Source organism: Ranitomeya variabilis, chromosome 1 (assembly GCF_051348905.1).
Source record: "Ranitomeya variabilis isolate aRanVar5 chromosome 1, aRanVar5.hap1, whole genome shotgun sequence".
Lineage (NCBI taxonomy): Eukaryota > Metazoa > Chordata > Amphibia > Anura > Dendrobatidae > Ranitomeya > Ranitomeya variabilis.
In genome coordinates this window covers 118,582,109-118,601,286 of record NC_135232.1, presented here as the reverse complement: position 1 = coordinate 118,601,286, position 19,178 = coordinate 118,582,109, and the positions used below count along the sequence as shown (strand labels likewise).

The window sequence follows — 19,178 nt, the reverse complement described above, 5'->3', positions numbered from 1 at the left end:
CATATAAATGAAAATACTTCTAAATAACAAAGTGGTAGCACTATGTTAATGCTTCAGAAGTAGGAAACAAACAATGTTCAGCTTCATCAGGGACAACCCTCCCCTGAGGAACCTGTACATGCGAAACGCATGTTTGGTTTGTGGTCGGAGTGCCACTCGGATATAACAGGAGAAGTAACTGCCTTTGAATACATGTGGTCCTGTCAGCCTTATAATTAAATGTTCTTTCTTGTACTTATATTAAAGATACATACACCTATATGTAGTGACAATTGGTAAATGTATATGGCTGCATTTAAAACAGATATTTTGGACATGTTATACATATGATGTAATTGGTTTCCTACTTATGAAGGCTGAACATAGCCCTCTATTATTTACAATTATTTTCCTCTATATGTATATACCTATATCATGTAATTTTATATACAGTGGGTACGGAAAGTATTCATTCCCCTTTAAATTTTTCACTGTTTCATTGCAGCCATTTGGTAAATTCAAAAAAGTTAATTTTTGTTCTCATTAATGTACACTCTGCACCCCATCTTGACTGAAAAAAAACAGAAATGTAGAAATTTTTGCAAATTTAATAAAAAGGAAAAACTGAAATATCACATGGTCATAAGTATTCAGACCCTTTGCTCAGACACTCATATTTAAGTCACATGCTGTCCATTTCCTTGTGATCCTCCTTGAGATGGTTCTACTCCTTCATTGGAGGCCAGCTGTGTTTAATTAAACTGATAGGACTTGATTTGGAAAGACACACACCTGTCTATATAAGACCTCACAGCTCACAGTGCATGTCAGACCAAATGAGAATCATGAGGTCAAAGGAACTGGCCAAGGAGCTCAGAGACAGAATTGTGGCAAGGCACAGATCTGGCCAAGGTTACAAAAGAATTTCTGCAGTACTCAAGGTTCCTAAGAGCACAGTGGCCTCCATAATCCTTAAATGGAATAAGTTTGAGACCACCAGAAGTCTTCCTAGACCTGGCCGTCCAGCCAAACTGAGCAATCGTGGGAGAAGAGCCTTGGTGAGAGAAGTAAAGAAGAACCCCAAGATCACTGTGGCTGAGCTCCAGAGATGCAGTAGGGAGATGGAAGAAAGTTCCACAAAGTCAACGATAACTGCAGCCCTCCATCAGTCAGGCCTTTATGGCAGAGTGGTCCGACGGAAGCCTCTCCTCAGTGCAAGATATATGAAATCCTGCATAGAGTTTGCTAAAAAACACATGAAGGACTCCCAGACTATGAGAAATAAGATTCTCTGGTCTGATGAGACAACGATAGACCTTTTTGGTGATAATTCTAAGCGGTATGTGTGGAGAAAACCAGGCACTGCTCATTACCTGCCCAATACAATCCCAACAATGAAATGTGGTGGTAGCATCATGCTATGGGGGTGTTTTTCAGCTGGTTGTCATTGAAGGAAACATGAATGCAGCCAAGTACAGAGATATCCTGGATGAAAACCTCTTCCAGAGAGCTCTGGACCTCAGACTTGGCTGAAGGTTCACCTTCCAACAAGACAATGACCCCAAGCACACAGCTAATATAACAAAGGAGTGGCTTCAGAACAACTCTGTGACCATTCTTGACTGGCCCAGCCAGAGCCCTGACCTAAACCCAATTGAGCATCTCTGGAGAGACCTGAAAATGGCTGTCCACCAAAGTTCACCATCCAGCCTGACGGAAGTGGAGAGGATCTGCAAGGAAGAATGGCAGAGGATCCCCAAATCCAGGTGTGAAATACTTGAAGCATCATTCCCAAGAAGACTCATGGCTGTACTAGCTCAAAAGGGTGCTTCTACTCAATACTGAGCAAAGGGTCTGAATACTTATGACCATGTGATATTTCAGTTTTTCTTTTTTAATAAATTTGCAAAAATTTCTACATTTCTGTTTTCTCAGTCAAGATGGGGTGCAGAGTATAGATTGATGAGAAAAAAATGAACTTTTTAGAAATTACAAAATGGCTGCAATGCAACAAAGATTGAAACATTTAAAGGGGTCTGAGTACTTTCTGTACCCACTGTATTTTTAGATACATCCCATGTGTATTCTCCTATATGGTCCCCCAATACCACTATGTAACTTATTTGTGGTTTCCCTTTTCTAAAATTTCTTAATACATCAGTACAAATAATGTTTTCCTTAGGCAGAAAACCACTTTTTAATCCATCCATGGTAATATCATCCATAGTGCGTTACCTTAGAATGTTGCATGCTGCTTTCCTTTCCTGGGGGAGGAGGTCGGGGTCACGTAAAACATCTTCCAACAAATTCATGACATTCATTTTCACTTCATGGTACAATTCAAAGTCCTTGAGAATGAACACAGCAATGAAAATGTCTTGTAGTGCAGGAAAATCTAAGCATTGAGTAAATGCTGCAGCTAGCAACAAACTAAACTGCATGCTTCATAGAGCAGCGGCGTCTCGAGATGCTTTATTCAAAACATACAAACGATATGTAAATTATAAAATCACCAGTAGATGGCACCAGTGCCTCAAAATTGAATTGTCGGATAAAGTGCAGGAGACAAGCGAAAAAAAAGTCTATCATTTATAACATGTAGAAAGGCACATGTAAGAATAAGAAGAACAATATACTTTAACCTGCCCTTTGTCTTGCCCTGTGCACAGTTTACAGACATGAAGGAGCTTATTATGGCAGAAATAGCAATAATTGTCTATTTTACATACTCAATAGTGTAAACCTGGTGCAAACTGCATTGTTTAATTAGGAGGAGCGTCAGCCACTTATACAGAATCCTGAACTCCTGCAGAATGCATAAACTATGGAAGACCTGACCCCCTTCTCTGCAGTGGGGGGCACACTAGAACAATCAATGGAAAGTAGGGGATGTACTGGGATCGTTCAGCTGAATTCCAGCTCTTATCTCTCATATCCTAGTTAGAAATTACATTAACAACACGGCAAGTAGTCCACTCATCCCAGCCACTGGTTTTATAAATGTCTCCAACCATTAAATTTGATAAACAGTGTATGTGTACTTATACAGTCTTTGTAAAAATAATACAACCTCTTTGAATTCTATGGTTTTACATAATAATAATAATAATACAAAAAAAATCTGGTCCTTCCAATCTGCTAACCTAAGACTAACATCCTAAATAATCCGAACCTCATGCTCCCGTCTCCAAGACTTCTCTCATGCTGCATCAGTTCTCAGGAATGCACTACCCCAGACACTTCCAGGATCCACAGTTATAAGCGCGCCCTAAAAACACATCTCTTTAGCCTGGCCTATCGCCTCACCACACTAGTGTAACAATTCTCTTTTTGCTCTGTCAAAATTTTTCTCAGAATCTGGTCCTTCGTGTCATCTGTTCACACCCTCCATGCACTCAATAGCCCTCTGCATCTGTACTTGTAAGTACTGGCTGGTGACCGGTTCCAGCAACTATATGTTCCATTATGTGCTATTCTGTATTGTCACTTATTGTCTGTACAAGTCCCCTTTGGGTTGTAAAGTGCTGCGGAATATGTTGGCGCTACAGCAATAATTTGGATTTAAATAAATTACTTTTAAAAGATCTTACAATGAGTTAAATAAAACCCTAGAGGAACACCACATGAGAAATTATACCGGGTCATTATTTAACAAAACACTAGGCTAAATGCAGAAGCAGTGTGTGAAAAATCATATACACCCCATGAATCAGTTTAGAGAACCTTTTTAGGGTAAGAAGTGCAGGATAGACTGAAGAGGGCCCCCGATGCAAGAACAGTACGCGGACCCCTTTATGTGTCTGTGGCAGAAGCTGCTTGTTGCTTTGGAGATGGAATAGGGCACCTTTAGCTCTTGGTCCAGTTCGCACCAATGGTATGTCCGCCCCTGAGGGTATGGGCACATCGTGTCTTTGGAGACTCCATCTGACCTGCCGAGATTTTCCTATGTGAATATGCTTCTGGAAAGTGACAGTAGTCTTTTTTCCAGAAGTGGCTTCGCTGACGGTCCTGTCATTGTTTTGCGGAGGCTAGGGCACCGGTGTCTTTTTTCCATAATGCCGGACCAAGATCAGCGACGCTCATTGGACCGCACCGCCTCGCACCGCCTCGCAGGTGAGTATAGTAAGTTATTCTTCTTCTCTTACAGGTCGGGTTGGTGACAGATATACAGCTTTATAGAACGCAGCATATCAGCCCCGAAATGACCGCATCTCTTATCGGCCAAATCTGGTGACAGGTTCACGATAAAGATTCAAGTATTGACTACATCAGTCTTGTCAGAAGAGCGGACAGACCCTCCTGAATATAATACTAGGACAGACAAATGTAAAACATTTGGGTTCTTTATTACAGTAGTGCAACGTGACGTCATAAAGCCTTATGGCAGATGTGTGACAATATTTCATTATCTGTAAAGCAGCATCTTAGGGATTCATATACAATATGATAAAAGAAGACTAAGCAGAGTTGGTTTGTAAAAGGAGCACATTAAAATTCATGTCTTTTGCCACCAGCCAAAAAAATTGACTTCATTAAGAGTCCAAAAATGAAGAGCAGATGTGTCAGCAGCAGCTCATGCAATGGACAGTAGACCCGTCCTCATATGATCCCCTCGCTGTAATGGCATACAGCTGTACAATTTATCTCATCATTACAAACACAAAGGCAGCTGATGGCGGTCAGACATCACAAACAATGGAAATCTGTGCTTTTTGGGATGAGCGAGCGGACGAAAGACTTTTCCTTTGTCCTACAAGATGTCTCATTGTGCTCTAAACATTTTGTCTCTGTATTATACGGTCTCATGCCGACACCTCAAAAATTATCATGTACTCAAAGCAAACATGACAGTGTTAAACGGCATCATACATGGTCCTGCACAAGAATTAGAAAATGTTCTACATCCAAAAGACACTGAACATCTTCTGCCAGGATTCCCCCCACATATTACACATGGAGACTGGGGGTCCAAACAGCCATACACGCTGTGATCATCTTTTTTTGGGGGGGGACACTTCTATAAAAAATAAAAAAAAATTAAAAAGGTGATTGTTTTATGAGGACTACTCCGATCGAAAATAACCTATTTTTTAACTCAGGTTTTTGTGTTGCATATATTTCCAATTTTTTTTGTCATATCATGATCTTTAATTAAAAAAATTCTTGCAATTTTACCATTAGCAACAAAGACTTTTTTAGGCTTATGCCACCTGTCCTTTCATGGAGATTTTTCATTAGACTCCTTATCATAAGAGGCAGAATAACATTGTCTACTCACAGCTGATATCACAGAATCCACCAATCACAACAGGCGATGTCACATCTCACCCTGCTACCCCTCCATTCACAATCACCTTTGCACAGGCTCATTAGGTGCTTCAATACAAAAGGAAGGGTCGGGGTCTGTTTATTGTCGCTAATGTATGTGTAAATATTCTGAAAAAGGACGTTATCTATATATATATATAATTGTCCAAGGGGTACTTCCGTTTGTCTGTCCTCAACTTCCGTAACGGTTATTCATTCGCTGATTGGTCTCGCCAGCTGGCTGTCATAGCTGCCGCGACCAATCAGCGACGGGCACAGTCCGATTACTCCCTCCCTACTCCCCTGCAGTCAGTGCCCGCTCCATACTCCCTGCAGTCACCGCTCACACAGGGTTAATGCCAGCGGTAACGGACCGCGTTATGCCGCGGGTAACTCACTCCGTTACCGCCGCTATTAACCCTGTGTGACCAAGTTTTTACTATTGACGCTGCCTATGCTGCGTCAATAGTAAAAGGATCTAATGTTAAAAATAATTAAAAAAAATAAAAAATCATTATATGCTCACCTTCCTCCGCCTTTCCCGTTCCTCGCCACCCTCCGGTAACCGCTGTGTGCAAGCGGCAGGTTCCGGTAGCAAGGATCGTATGGCAGAAGGACCTGCCATGACGTCACGGTCATGTGACCGCGACGTCATTACACCCTGGGACCGGAAGCTGCCGCCTGTACTGCGCACAGGCAACAGAACTACAAGTATGGTGAGTATGTTAGAACTACAAGGGGCCCTTGGATCGGAAGGGGAGTATGTTTATTTTTTATTTTTTAACCTGTGACATACGTAGCTGGGCAATCTACTACGTAGCTGGGCAATCTACTACGTAGCTGGGCAATATACTACGTGGCTCTGTGCTGTATACTACGTCACTGGGCAATATACTACATGGCTGGGCAATATACTACGTCGCTGTGCAATATACTACGTCACTGGGGAATATACTACGTCGCTGTGCAATATACTACGTCACTGGGCAATATACTACGTCGCTGTGCAATATACTACGTCACTGGGCAATATACTACGTCGCTCTGTGCTGTATACTACGTCACTGGGCAATATACTACGTGGCTGGGCAATATAGTACGTGGCTGGGCAATATAATACGTGGCTCTGTGCTGTATACTACGTCGCTGTGCAATATACTACGTCACTGGGCAATATACTACGTCGCTGTGCAATATACTACGTGGCTGGGCAATATACTAAGTCGCTGTGCAATATACTACGTGGCTCTGTGCTGTATACTACGTCACTGGGCAATATACTACGTCACTGGGCAATATACTACGTCACTGGGCAATATACTACGTCACTGGGCAATATACTACGTGGCTGGCCTATATACTACGTGGCTGGGCTATATACTACGTGGCTGGGCAATATACTACGTCGCTGTGCAATATACTACGTGGACATGCATATTCTAGAATACCCGATGCGTTAGAATAGGGCCACCATCTAGTAGATTATAAAGGCATTGGTTTAAAAAAACTGTAATTACGTCTAGTCGTAATGTGGCCAGAAGTATACAAATCACATACTTGGCAAGAGAGAATCCTAAAAGAGTGCATACTTTCATCTTAAACCTGGATAAGCCCTTTCATTATAAAATGAAGCCCTGCAGCTAATCCTAATAGAGTGTAATTTAGGCTAGTTTCACATTTGCGGACAAGGGCTTTGCGGAGGACTGCGTAGTTCCTCCGTTAAGCCCTACCCGCTTCCACGCCTCCTCCTTCAGCTCTGCCTATGTCTGCATGCGTTCTGCCTACCCTTTCTTTAACATTCGGTACGCAGGCCATGCGGATGTATGCGGATGCCTCTGCATGCGTCGTCTTGACGCTGTGCTGACCTGCGTCAAATGCAACATGTTATATTTTGTTGCGGTCAGCGCAGCTTCAAAACGACGCATGCGGAGGCATCCGCACACATCCGCATGGCCTGCGTACCCAATGTTAAAGATAGGATACGCAGAAGGCATGGAGACGTAGGCGGAGCTAAAGGAAGAGGCGCAACAGTGGGCGGGGCTTCACAGAGGAAGAAGGCTTTCATCCACAGCCCTGCCGAACGCTAGTGTGAAGCTAGCCTTACTCACTGTCAGGATTCAGCTCTGCTTGCAGGTTCCAGCAGTCATCACATGGCCCCTTCACTCATATGCATTTTTCAATCTTACTGTCTCGTGACAACGAGTTTCTCTTCCTGCTTCTCTCACTTTTTCACTGAACATTGAGCGAATTTGGGACACTGCGGCTTACACCGCTGTCCCCTGACTGCTGCGCCTTCCCCCTGTGTTAAAAGCAGATCTCCCATTTAGTGAGGCCAAATGGGATATGGGGTTAACTCCCCGCAGAGGGGGCGGGGCTTATCCTCTGCTTCTGGCACCCGGAAGTGCTGATAGCACATCCGATCCCTGGACCCGGACCTGTTGGGCTGCCGGATCATGGACCCGCTGGAGCATGCGGTGAGGGATATGATCGGCAGGGAAGGAAGCGCTTGGTTAGCAGCTTTGCTGACTAGGAGCGACTCCTTCCCTGTTATGGTGCAGGCGATGCCGCCGGAGGGTCGGCGCTCTCGCAGAGCCACCCGGCCTCCGGCACGGCTGAGCCCGCCATTATATTCAAAGAGGAGCGCGCGCAATTCGCGTGCGCGCGCTTCTTCTGATTCGGTCGCCAGGCGCAGTAGTACGGCGGGAAGCAGCGTCGTACCTTAGGTGGGGGAGGCTCAGGGATCGGCGCTGCGCGACACGTGCATTAGTACAGCCCCTGCTGCCCCAGTGACAGGAAGAAGGAGTGCAGGTCTGCAAGTGCCAGCGTTATTACCTGGCTCTGCAATCTTACTTAGTAACAGCATGGGGGGAGCCCAGGGAACGTCTGCTTCCTCACAGGATGCAGGCTCTGCAGAAAAGGAGACTGAGGCTCCGCAGGGGGGCATTCCACCACTTTCTAGGAACATGGGGGAAGTTATGGCCAATACTGACAGGAGCAGGGATACGGCAGCCCCAGTGCACCATAATGTGGGTTCACCTCACATAATATCAGCGCCCGGACAGCATAGCGCATACTCCCAGTCTAGTATAGGAGGAGAGTCGCAGTTTCCATCCTACCCACTCATCTTTAGTACCCCGTATTCGCAAATACCAGGCGGGCAATTAGCTCCCTCTCAGGCGGCGGTAGCCGAACATCAGAACGCCCCAGCGTCGCTATCGCTGATGGCAACCGGTGTTCGTCCCCCAATTCAGGGTGCTGGCACCCCGGCTCTGGATAACAGACAGAGTGCGGGTATCCGCTCCGCGCGCAGATCATCATCGTCATCCCCCAGAGGGCACCGCAGGAATAGACATAGGAAGCGCGGTCGTTCTGACAGCAAGCGGCGTTCGTATCGATCCAGGTCCAGCCGGTGCAGTAGGCGTTCTAGAGCGTCGCGTTGGCGCTCGCCTTCATCATCAGGCAGTTCTTCAAGCAGGTCGCACAGGCAGGAGTCTTCTCGTCGTAGGTCCATAGATCGCACGGAGCGTCAAGGTTCGATGAATCCCGTGGCACGGGACACAAGCCGTTCGGAGGTTGGTGCACCAATTGGTGAGTACCCTTTGTTGGGGCTTGGGGGGGGGGAGAGAACCAACACCATCCTTTCAGACGCAGTAGCCAATGCGGCCACAGGGAATAGGTTTTATGTTAACCCCAAAATAATACAACCGTCAGGATCGTGCAGGCAGCCCCTCCCTCCTCGCCCGGACGTTTATAAGGATGGTCTGTTTTGTGGTGTCCCTCCGTTAGGGGCTCACTAGGACAGCGCCATCAAGGAACAAATCTGGGCCTCCTAGGATGTGTTATGTGTTGTGGATTCTGTTGGTGGGCTCCCTCTGGTGGTTACTGCTGGTACTGGGTGACTTTGGTGGGTTGCGGCCTTTGGTTTCCACCTGTCCATCAGAGGCTGGGTGTTTCCTATTTTACCTGGCCTTTCTGTCATTTCCCTTGCCGGCTATCAATGTGTTCAGATGTGCTCTGTTTGGTTCCTGCCTACCTGCTCCCAGATCTTTCAGGATAAGCTAAGTGCTGATTTTCAGTTGTTTGGTTTTTGGTCCAGCTTGCTTAGAATGTCTCTATGCTAGCTGGTTGCTCTAGTGGACTGAGGTTCTCCCCATGTGCCATGAGTTGGCACATGGGTTCTTGTAATCTCAGGATGGTTTTTTGATTAGGGTTTTTTGCTGACCGCTCAGTCCCCTTTTGTATCATTCTGCTTTCTAGTTTTCAGCGGGCCTCTATTTGCTAAAGCTATATACATCATCTCTATGTGTGTGCCTTCCTCTCATTTCACCGTCAATACATGTGGGGGGCAACTATACCTTTGGGGTTAATTCCTCTGGAGGCAAGTGAGGTCTTGTTTTCTCTGCAGTACTAGTTAGCTCTTAGGCTGGTGCGTGGCGTCTAGAACCAACGTAGGAACGCTCCCTGGCTATCTCTAGTTGCGTTTGTCAGGCGTAGGGCAGCGGTCAGCCCAGGTTCCATCACCCTAGAGCTCGTCCGATATTTGTTATACTTTGCTTGTCCTGTGCTATCCCTCGCCATTGGGGATTCATGACAGTTATGGCAGAGAAGCACCCGGAGAGGTGCTCTGAGCTTTTATATACTTAGACAGCATCTATAATTCCTATAAGGCCCACGGGGGATCAGCATGGTGGAAATATGATGAAGATTTCCGCCGTCGTCTGTCCGTCAATCCCCAATTAGGCTGGGTGTGAAAGCCACGGATCCGTGGCTTCGCCTGATGATGGCCCAAAAAACAAACAAAAAAAACAAACAAAAAAAAAACGACTCAATCCTTTCATGTGCCCGCTGCCGGGTCCAATAGCAACACGGCAGCAGCATCTACTCGTAGGCCAGGTTCGTGCTGGTTATTTAATGAAGGACACTGTAAGTTCTACGGGCTCTGCAAATATAAGCACGAGTGTTCAACCCCAAAAAGCTAACCCCGGAAAAAAACCCTCTACAGGTGAGGTTACCGACGCCAGTGAGCGTAGAAAGAACGGGGCCGTGGCTGGACAAATACCCCAATAAATCGGCTGCGGCGCAACTGCGGTTCAGTTTTTCCTATGGTTTTTCATCCCATTTAACTGGTCCCTCGAGTCGCAGTCAGCCCCAAATTTACAATCAGCTAGGGAGTTACCCAACGTGTTAGCAGAGAAATTGGGTAAGGAAATCGGTTTGGGTCGCTTCCGCGGTCCTTTTAAGACACCTCCTTTCCCTAATTTGCTTGTTTCACCCTAGGTATAGTTCCCAAAAAAGAATCAGGCAAGTACTGGTTGATTCACCACCTGTCCTACCCCAAGGGGATGTCGGTCAACGACGGCATACCCAGTGAGGACTCAGCCATTACTTATATATCCTTCGATAAAGCGGTGGATTTAGTCAGAAATGCTGGTCCGGGGGCCCTTACGGCCAAGTCAGACATAGAAACCGCTTTCCGTCTACTTCCGGTTCACCCGGATTGCTACCAATTACTGGGAGCCAAATTTGAGGATTTTTACTATTACGACACATGTCTTCCCATGGGGTGCTCAATTTCCTGTTTTTATGTTGAATTATTCAGCAAGTTTTTAGAATGGGTTGCCCGCGAGATCACTCGGCTAACCGCCATTACTCATTATCTTGATGATTTTTGATAGTTGGCCCAGCCGACTCAGACGTCTGTTCCACAGCGCTGGCACAATTCAAAGATGCCATGACATATTTTGGGGTCCCACTTTTCTTCGAGAAGATGATAGGGCCAGTATCAGTGATCACATTCCTTGGTTTTGAAATCGACACGGTCGCCATGGAATTTAGATTGCCGAAAGACAAAATCAACAAATTGCTGGACCTCATTAACGGATGCATTTCGGTTGGCAAAGTCACATTGACGCAAATGCAGTCACTCCTTGGCTCACTAAATTTTGCATGCAGGACCATGCCAGCGGGCAGGATATTTTCTCGCAGATTGACGATTGCCACGAGAGGAGTGAAACGACGTCATCACAGAATCAGGATCACAGCTCAGTTACGTTCTGATTTAAACACATGGAAGATGTTTCTCAGCAATTACAATGGTAGGACTTGCTTTCAGGAGACAGAGTGTTCAAACGTTGATACGGGTTTGTTTTTTGCAGCGTCAGGCCACACGGGTTTCAGTGTTCGTCTCGGCAGCCAAATATGCCCCGCCCAATGGCCTGCTTCCTGGATTGCCAAGGAGTGGAACGGTGACCCAACCTTGATTGACCTTTTCCCGTTGCGGTTGCCATGGAAATATGGGGCCCACTATTGGTCAACATGCGAATCCGCTTACACCTTGAAACCGTTGGCGGGGCGCATGCCATCAGCTACCTAGCATCTCCTTCATTTTGGTTTTGCACCTGATCAGATCCATAGTATTAAAATGTTTAATGTTTAATGTTTGGTTTAAATCTAATACATTACCTGATAACAATGAGACTGTTCCAGAGTTAGTAACTGGGTTTTATTCACAGGACCTACGGGATTTGCTTCTTCAGGAGCGTTTGGAGGAGGTGGATTGCCCACATTCGATCTGGGATGTCCTGGGGACCTGATGCCGCTAATACGCTCATCGGTAGCTCCATCGACCTGGAGAGCCTATGGTAAGGCGTGGGAGGAGTGGTGGCTTTTAGCAGACGGAAAGCCGGTGGGGTCTTCGGATGATGTTCGGATGCAGGTGACCATGGCATTTCTATCCAAATTGCATGCCAAGGGAGTATCGGGTGCGGTAGCGCGCAACCGTGTGTCTGCGTTAGCCTTCCATTTTAAATTGCGAGGATGGTCAGATTCCACAAAACATTTTTAGTCAGTCAGCTATTGAAAGGTTGGCGCCGAGTGGATGAGCACTGTGGCAACAGGCGTCCTATCTCCTTTGATTTGCTAATTAGCTTGGTTAAATCCGCGGTATCAGTTTGCGATTATAACTATGAAGCTGCACTTACATCAGCGGCTTTCGGACTGGCGTTTTGGGGCCATGCGGGTCAGTGAGATCTTACCCACGGCTCTAAATAAAGCGAGTGGACTGAGGCGTGATGATGTTTTGATTTGTTACGATCTCGGGATCAGGATATGTAAATCTAAAACTGATCAGGAGGGCTGGGGACGTGGTTCCCTATATTTGCCATCAATAAGGATGTTTGTCCATTAACGTTAATTATGAACTACATGCGGGTGAGAAAGGATGGTGATCAATTTTCATGCATGCGAGTGGTCTCCCTCTAGTGTCGGGCCAATTCTTAGCCATATTGAGACGTGCGTTGTATTTTTTTGTGAATGCCTGCAGCAGAATTTGGGTTTCATTCTTTTCGTATAGGTGCAGCGACTGAAGCTTCCAGGGCGGGTTTATTTGAATCAGAGATTCAAAGGGTGGGCAGATGGAAATCCCGCTCTTTTGCCAGATATATCAAGCCTGACTTAGTGTTATAATAAAAAAAAAAATAAATTTATTTTTTGGTTTTGGTTTTGTTTTGTCTAATAATAATATAGAAGCAGCTCCAGATACAAATCGGAGAAGTTATCGTTAGTGTTTTGGTTATTATATGTTGGCTAATTGTATACTTTATTTCCTAGATGGAGTGCGACCCAGTGTCTGGATAGTGGGTCACTCATACATCTATTGGGCAGCTCGTCGTGCTGAATTGTGCCCAGGAGGGCGATCCTTGGGTTTTGATGATGTCGATGTGATATGGCGTGGTATGAGAGGTCTGACGTGGTCCCAAGTGCTGCCGGAGGTCGCTCACATTGCAAGGGTGTCTTCATCTCCCGCCATTGTGGTTATCCATGCCGGAGGAAATGACCTGGCTTCGTTTCCAATTGCCGAGCTGCTTACGCTTATCAGATCTGATATGGACAAATTCCCGAGTTTTTCCCGCTGATGCGACTAGTCTGGTCTGAAGTTATCCCAAAACTGGTGTGGCGGGGTGCCAGGGAATTGGATGCTATGGAGAGATCCAGACGCACTTTGAATCAGAGGATATCGCGCTTCGTGAGATTTAAGAATGGTGTAGTGGTAAGGCACCACCGTCTGGAGGGAGATAATTCCGGTCTTCTTCTCCCAGACGGAGTTCATTTGTACGAGGCGGGTTTGGATATCTTCCTCAATGGGCTTCGTGAAGGTGGTACAGGCTATGCATTCGTTGGGGGGGTCGCAGCTCTCTGTATTCGCTCCTCCTTGCCGGAAGGGTGGAGTTTTGTTGGTGGTGAAGATACCTGCCCGGGAGTCCGGAAGGCAGTTAATCTCCCTACACCCAAATTTGTTGGCAGATATTGCCTGAGTTTATAAGCTGCGACCAAATATTTTACCCAAAGTTAAAAGATGGAAATGTTATGCCTATATTTCCCAATAAAGTCTTCAATGTTGATAATTTGTTGGTGTCACTTAATGGGAGTAAACGGTTATGGGTCGTAGCAGTCTTTGGGACACTGCGGCTTACACCGCTGTCCCCTGACTGCTGCGCCTTCCCCCTGTGTTAAAAGCAGATCTCCCATTTAGTGAGGCCAAATGGGATATGGGGTTAACTCCCCGCAGAGGGGGCGGGGCTTATCCTCTGCTTCTGGCACCCGGAAGTGCTGATAGCACATCCGATCCCTGGACCCGGACCTGTTTCCCGCCCTCCCTCCCCTTTTGTTATGTTTTGTTTCAGTTGCAGCTGCGGAAGGGTGGAGTTTTGTTGGTGGTGAAGATACCTGCCCGGGAGTCCGGAAGGCAGTTAATCTCCCTACACCCAAATTTGTTGGCAGATATTGCCTGAGTTTATAAGCTGCGACCAAATATTTTACCCAAAGTTAAAAGATGGAAATTTTATGCCTATATTTCCCAATAAAGTCTTCAATGTTGATAATTTGTTGGTGTCACTTAATGGGAGTAAACGGTTATGGGTCGTAGCAGTCTTATGGAGAGCAGCGCGTCGCCAGGTGACTAAGTGTGCAACTCGCATATGTGCTTGGGAAGAGGGGCGCCAAACTGAACTCTTGCCTGGGGTGCCAGAATACCTAGAAAAACCTCTGACCCTGCATATAAGGGTCTCCTATTTATAACATAGTAACACAGTTAGCAAGGCCGAAAAAAGACATTTCTCCATCCAGTTCAGCCTATAATTATTATAATCTGTTGCAGATTCAGGGATCTCAGTGTGATGTACCCCTTGATCCGTTCTTCTTTTCACTCACATGACTTCTATTCTGACTTGACAGATCACACAGCACTCTATGTGAGACCTGGAAGTGGATTTTATAAGTAGCTCTATGTAGAGTCAGAACAAGGCTCTACACCAGGGATGTCAAACTCAAATACACAAAGGGCCAAAATTAAAAGCTTGGACAAAGTAGCGGGCCAACCTTGATATTTACTTTAAAAAAAAAATCTACAATTGAGGACGTTTTTCCGTATCATCAAATATAACGAACTTTTTCATATGGAAACAAACTTAAAGGGGTTGTCCCACCAACAAAGTACATTTTAGTTAATAGATTTTAGAATAAAATGCTGAAATAATATAATATGTTATATAAACGCAGTAAAAAGCATATGGCCCAATAGCCTAATTAAATATGTAATAACAAAGGATAAAAGACCTTGAATAATACAGATAATAAAGTATGATGCCAACAAATGTGCGTCAAACACAGTATGCTACCTCCACAGTGAATTCCATCACACGCATGGTATTGTGACCCTACTGTACGCCCCCCTCCCTCAATCCCCCTGACAAAGATGGTGACCCCAGCACAGTATGATTCTCCAAGTGTAATCACCACACAACCCTCCATACAGTATAATGTCCGCACCCAGCCCTCCATTCAGTATAATGTGTCCCACATACCGTAGTATAATGGCCATAAAAAGTGCTCCATACAATACAGGGTGGGTCATTTATATGGATATACCTGGGTGGGCCATTTATAAAGTAGCATTCAAAAATGGCCGACTTCAAAATGGCTGCCATGGTCACCACCCATCTTGAAAAGTTTTCCCCCTCCCATATACTAATGTGCCACAAACAGGAAGATGATATCACACCAACCATTCCCATTTTATTTAGGTGTATCCATATAATGTACATGGCTCACCCAGGTGTATGCATATAAATGGCCCACCCAGTATAATGGCCCTATGCAGCGCCCCAGAGTCCTGGTCGTTGCAGTACTGTGGCTCCGCCACTAAGGGGAGCTATGGTGCGTCTGATGGCACTGAAAGAGTTCATCTGATCAGGTATCACAGACACCAATACATTTCACAGTCGGGCCTCCGGGGGGAGCTAAGGGTTCTATTCACTAGGCCACTCCCCACCATAGTGGGTAAACTGGGGGTCAGGCAGGAAGTTAGATGAGAAAGCTGACTGGGTTGGAACCAGGCAACACCTTGTGGCAGAGGGTGTTGTGGGGGAAGATACAGTAGGGTCTCTGTCAGGGGTGGGATCCTGACAGAGGCTTGGCAACTTGAACGAACGTAACGGGACCGTGCCTGCTCAGCATAGCAGCGGTGCCCAAGGAAGGATCAGAAGCGAGATAGATTGTGCTGAGTGAGAAACGAGATCAAGCAATAGGAGAATACCAGTAGGGGTCGTGCTGTAAGACCGAAGCAACACCCTACTGAGGCGCACTACCGGTGGCTGGAACGCCGAGGGAGTATTACAATATTCAGCTTCAAGCAATACTCTAAACAGCGGCAGGGCAGTCAGTCTAAGGCGGGCTGTCTAACTTATATCACCTATGCAGTCTTGGGGGGCAACTTGTGGAGAGGGGCGACTCTAGGGTCCCAGAAGAGCTCCGAGCCTACCCGTCAAACGGGTGCCGTCCCAACCAGAACACCAGGGAGGGACGGAGGATTAGCAGAACATCATCTAATCGAGTTGTGAGGGAACTTGGGAGACAGACGCGGCAGTTGTGGGGACTTTCTGTGGGCACAGCAGGGAAGGACCGCAGCACGTGGCGCTGGAGGGGGGGCACGGATTTCCGCCTGCTGGGAGAGCTCTGGGGGTGCCATTGGACCGGCCGGACTTGCGTAGCCTGGTTATCCGGATTCCGGACTGGGGACCCGGAGGTCTTCAGTGGAGAGGTGGAGAGACTGCAGCCTGGTGTCCTCGTTGTTTACTGCATCGCACCACTACAGCCTCACCACCACCTTCACCCGTCACATCGTTCACTGTGCGCCCCTCGGCAGGGTCACGGACTGGGCCTAGCCACCGTGACAACCCCAGAGCAGAAACCCACAGAGGCCCGGTACCGGGTACCCCTCGGCCCTGCGGCAGTGGGGGCGCTACACCTACATAGTGATCCATTCAGTATAATGGCTCCACATAATCCTCCATACAATATAATGGGGTCCGGCATTGCCTTTCATACAGTAAAATAGGCCCCATAAAGTGCTGCATACAGTATAATGGCCACAAAAAGTGCTCCATACAATATAATGGCCCCACATAGTGCTCCATACAGTATAATGTGGCCCACATAGTGACTGAAACCGCGCCCCCCATCCCTGACTGACAGCCGGCCTCATTCTCAGACCAGTGACTGAACCAGCGCCTACGGTGCCCCCATGATTGAAACAGGAATGCTGCTCAGGAGAATAAAGTTAATTTTCTCCCCACAGTATTAGGTTACAGGCTGGTGCCAGCCGGCATAATAACATTATTAACCTGCGGATTAACCCCATATATGTTAATAGCGTTTTTTCTGGTGACAGGTTCCCTTTAAATATTCAGATTTAGTAACTTTTTGGATTGACCAACAGCACTGTATTTGTTCAATAATGGACTTGCATTGTAAAAGTGACTTCAGACTCACAGATAAACCCCTGCGTGATCCAGCAAGTCAGAATAGAAGCCGTGAGACCCAGAAAAAGACTTAAGCGCCATTGGAAACTGGGGAAGACGGTGATCATGGAGTACATTACCACAATTGCACAGGTTTAAGCAATAAAAACAGATTGGGAGAGCTTATTTAGTATATAGTACGAGATCTATTATCACAGAATTTTGGACATAAAAAAAGAAAAATTAAGTGACACATACACTTTAGGTGCCTGTAGTGCCGCAGCGACCAGAGGATCTGGGATGCAGCTGCCGTGTTTCAGGCACATGCACAGCGCGTTCACAAGTCTAGTAAATGTAATATTCTTGAAAGGAATATAAAGCCAAGAGGCATTGTCACATTAATAACACTTGGACGTGGTAAGAGATGACACGGTGGCTTATAACTTCCAGGACTTATAATCTTTAAATTCATCACAAAGCAAATAAAAGAAAGGGAACCTGTCATTGCCCTACACGAGCCAGTGTAATGCACATCTAATTAATCAGACTGACTGCATGCTTGACTGACGCTTGCACAGCGACTTCCAGTTCTCACAGGGCTACGAGTTTGCAGCATCCTCTGATGATACATTCCTAGTTATGCAATGAAGAACTAGTATTTACCCCTGAATTCCCAGTGCAAATGACAGTGCAATTATGTAGTGGAGTATGAGAACTGGGGCAGAATATTATGTAACTCATTCCAGTTATTAAAAAATAAATCCTGTGTAAATACAATCAGGAACAGACCAGAAGGCTATAGCCTGCTCTCCAAATACGATTTTGTCATGGACTGTACACAATATGCAGCTCAATGGGAATGAAGAAGAATTTCAACCGTAGGCCGTGTCGGTAAGGCAATGAATGGGAGTAAGGGTCCTCCGTCCTTCTATACAGTACATATACACATCCACTTTTATCTTAACTTGTAGCCCTCGTTGCAGAAATAAAGACTTCCAAAAGGTCTAATGAGTTATTTTTTTAGCAAGTATGCAAGAAAAAAATCCCAAGTTGTTGCATAGTCTTCCCTAGGTTCCTGCTGCAGCAGTGCAATGGTTGCCTCTTTCTTCTCCTGAGCCTTGGGCTACTCCACTTTCCTGGATGAGCTCCTCAAACTTCCTATTAGCCAATTCCACAGTCCCGTAGATATGACAGCCAAAACTTGCACCAACGTAGAGATCGTTGAAGTTCGCAATTGACTGAGGCAATTAATGGGAATCAGTAGGTTGGATAAACCTTCCTAAGCCGTTTATATGGGCACATAGGTCATGGGAAGCTGAATAAAATGATACTGTGACATCTGCAATCAGATGGCTTATTCCAGAGAAATCCATGTTTTTCTAATATTAGCTGTTCAAGACTACGGCCAGGACCCTGATCTGCATAAGAATCTGCATCCAGAGCACGTTTTAAGTAAAAGGAAGCGTTACCAGTGTGATGGCTGCTCCCTTCTCTCCTTATCTCACCGCAGAGCTGTGTGAGATTATACCTGACACATCTACAGATTCCTCTCAGGCTCCATCTCACAGGCAGACAGTGTTGTAATAAAGCAGAGCTGTGAGAGCTGCAGCTCCTAACATGTTTGTTATGAAATAAAGTTCAGCTCTACTGGTCTGTGTTAGTTACATGTCTCACACTGGTAACAGTAAATACTCCCCACAATTTTACCCCACATGTACAGTATGATGCCCCACAATGCCGCTGAAATAGTAAAATATCCCCACAGCATGATGTCCCTAAAATGCCTCCCCCCTACAGTATGATGTCCCCATAGTTCCCACACACATAATATCATGCCCCCCTCACAGAATAATGGCCTGTCAGTACAATGGATCCCACTCATTATGATTAGTGATGAGCGAGGGTACTCGATGCTCGGGTTTTCCCGAGCACGCTCAGGTGATCTCTGAGTATTTGTTAGTGTTCAGAGATTTAGTTTTCATGGTCTCAGCTGAATGATTTACAGCTACTACCCAGCCTGAGTACATGTGGGGGTTGCCTGGTTGCTAGGGAATCCTCACATGTAATCAAGCTGTCTAGTAGCTGCAAATCATTCAG

The 19,178-nt window shown here is 46.0% G+C and overlaps 1 protein-coding gene across 4 annotated transcripts in view; it reads right to left on the bottom strand.

The window, feature by feature from the left end:
- RASGRF2 (Ras protein specific guanine nucleotide releasing factor 2) overlaps positions 1–19,178 on the bottom strand; it is a 401,708-nt gene that overhangs the window by 25,287 nt on the left and 357,243 nt on the right. For all 4 annotated transcript variants that reach the window (XM_077288405.1, XM_077288397.1, XM_077288415.1 and 1 more), the window contains one exon: positions 2,215–2,327. In XM_077288405.1, coding sequence (XP_077144520.1) covers positions 2,215–2,327 — 113 coding nt within the window. The remainder of the gene's footprint in view (positions 1–2,214; positions 2,328–19,178) is intronic.